The sequence below is a fragment of the Primulina tabacum genome, chromosome 17, assembly GCF_025594145.1.
Source record: "Primulina tabacum isolate GXHZ01 chromosome 17, ASM2559414v2, whole genome shotgun sequence".
Classification (NCBI taxonomy): domain Eukaryota; kingdom Viridiplantae; phylum Streptophyta; class Magnoliopsida; order Lamiales; family Gesneriaceae; genus Primulina; species Primulina tabacum.
Genome location: NC_134566.1, coordinates 21,573,639 through 21,575,866, shown reverse-complemented (window position 1 = coordinate 21,575,866; position 2,228 = coordinate 21,573,639). Strand labels below are relative to the sequence as shown.

The following is a 2,228-nucleotide window of genomic DNA, read 5'->3' as shown; positions in this document are numbered from 1 at the left end:
ACTATTACAACATGAATTATCCATTCCAATACCATAACCAACAACATAACATTATAGACAATGACATAACATGAACTATCATAGCTGTGTGCCCCACTTCTTTGCATGTGAAACACCGGCCATTGCCAACCAAACATTCTCTTTTGTGTGGCGTGCCACACTTAGGACACAACGGTCTCTCAGGATCAGCTGAAGACAATGGATCTTTATTACGCGGCTCCATTTTACCTTTCCCCTTGTGGGCTCCTCGAACTTGAGTATTTGCACCTTGACCTCTAGCTTGGAAAGTTTGCCTTCTTAACTGCTGCTCTTTCTCGATTTCTTGTTCCTCATGTTCAGCAAGCAATGCTCTCTCAACGATAACTTGATATGTGATCACTTTCGACATATGAACATCCCGCCAAATTTCTGGCCTCGACTTACGAAGGAAGTGTTCTCCCTTATCTTAGTTATTCTCGGCTATGAAGGGAACAAAGATACACCCTTTTCTAAAATTTCAAAGTGTACTGGTTGACATTCATGGTACCTTGCCTCAACTCAAGAAATTCTTTGACCTTCTTGGCTTTGACTTCACTTGAGAAATACTTGGCACGAAATAAGTCCTAAAACTTGGTCCACTTTAAGTCACGAACATTGACAGTAACTTTGGTGGCTTCCCACCAAATACGAGCCGCCTTCACTAACATAAAGATAGCACAACTCACCTTATCTCTTTTATTGAAATTCAAATAATCATAGATAGCTTCCACTCCCTTTATCCATTCAAGAGCCACTAGTGGATCAGGACCACCAATAAATTCAGGAGGATTCATCTGCCTGAACCGATCATAAGAACCATCTTCAGTACTTTCCGTGCTACCTTGACCTCTTCCATGGCCATGACCTTGGGGCGGAGTTTGCATGCGCAATAACTGTTGAATTTGTTCGCCATGGACCTTTGCTTGTTCTTTTAATAACTTACTGAATTCTTCTACAACTTTGGCAGTCTTATCCGTAGTAGGGGTTAGATCATCCCCTTAGATACTCTTTCTTTAGGGAGGAATTTCCTACACATAGGCTCACTTTAACATAGCTAGGAAGCAAATATATATCAATAACAATGAAATAGAATCATTTCTCAATGTTAAAATCAATAGATGCAGGATCGAAAACATACCGGATTGTCCTAGGTAGATAAAGTCATAAATGGTCCAAAGAAATTTTGCAATGACAAAAGTGGGTGCTAATCCTGATTCTTCGGTAATATCAGGTAATATTTTTATATCCGGCAAGGAAGATCTTACATTGATTGAAACTGGTGCGACTCATTCTTTTATGTTTGAAGTGTTTATGCACTCTTTATCTGTTGAACCTACTATCACGCCTTTACATTTCAATATTGTGTTACCTTCTGGAGATGAAATCTGGCCAACTTGTATTCTTAAGGCATGTCCGGTACAAATGGGTATGAGATTATTGTTTGCTGACTTAATAGTTATTCCAATGGTTGCCTTTGATGTTATATTGGGTATGGATTGGTTGTCTGCTTATCGTGCAGTAATTCATTGTGTGGGCAAGATAGTGAAGTTTTTAGCCGATGACCATGAAAGTGAAGTATTTGTTGGTTTAGGTTCTTCGCCGAATATTCTCATTATTTCTTGTTTGCAAGCTACTAAAATGTTGCACAAAGGGTGTATTGTTTTTCTGGCTTCAGTATCGGATGTGAGAAAAGAAAGTAATATGCAATTGCAGGATATTGATGTAGTGCAGGATTAACCTAACGTATTTGCTGATGATGTGCCTGGATTACCACCTGATCGAGAGGTAGAGTTTGTTATTGACTTAATTCCAAGTACAACTCCAATTTCTAAGGCTCCGTATAGAATGGCTCCGACAGAGATGAAATAATTGAAGAATCAATTACAGGAGCTATTAGATAAAGGTTTTATCCGTCCTAATTCCTCTCTATGGGGATCTCCAGTTTTATTTGTGAAAAAAAAAGATGGATCGTTGAGATTATGTATTGATTATCGAAAAACTCAACAAGGTAACTGTTAAAAATAAATATCCTTTACCGCAGATTGATGATCTCTTTTATCAATTGCAAGTAGCCGCAGTATTCTCAAAAATCGATCTTCGTTCCGGATATCATCAGTTGAAGGTGAAGAAGGAGGATATACCAAAGAATGCGTTAAGAACGAGGTATGACCATTATGAATTTTTGGTGATGTCATTTGGACTAACCAATG

General features: G+C 38.5%; 1 protein-coding gene across 1 annotated transcript; it reads left to right on the top strand.

Annotated features, from left to right (window-relative positions):
• Positions 1 to 1,185: 1,185 nt before the first annotated feature.
• Positions 1,186 to 1,755, top strand: LOC142530574 (uncharacterized). Its single transcript, XM_075636403.1, has one exon. The coding sequence runs from the start codon at positions 1,186 to 1,188 to the stop codon at positions 1,753 to 1,755; it is 570 nt and encodes a 189-aa protein (XP_075492518.1).
• The last annotated feature ends 473 nt before the right edge of the window (positions 1,756 to 2,228 follow it).

What these genes read in the sequence shown, in the direction of transcription:
- LOC142530574 (XM_075636403.1), top strand. Translation starts at nt 1,186, where the DNA reads ATGGTCCAAAGAAATTTTGCAATGACAAAAGTGGGTGCTAATCCTGAT.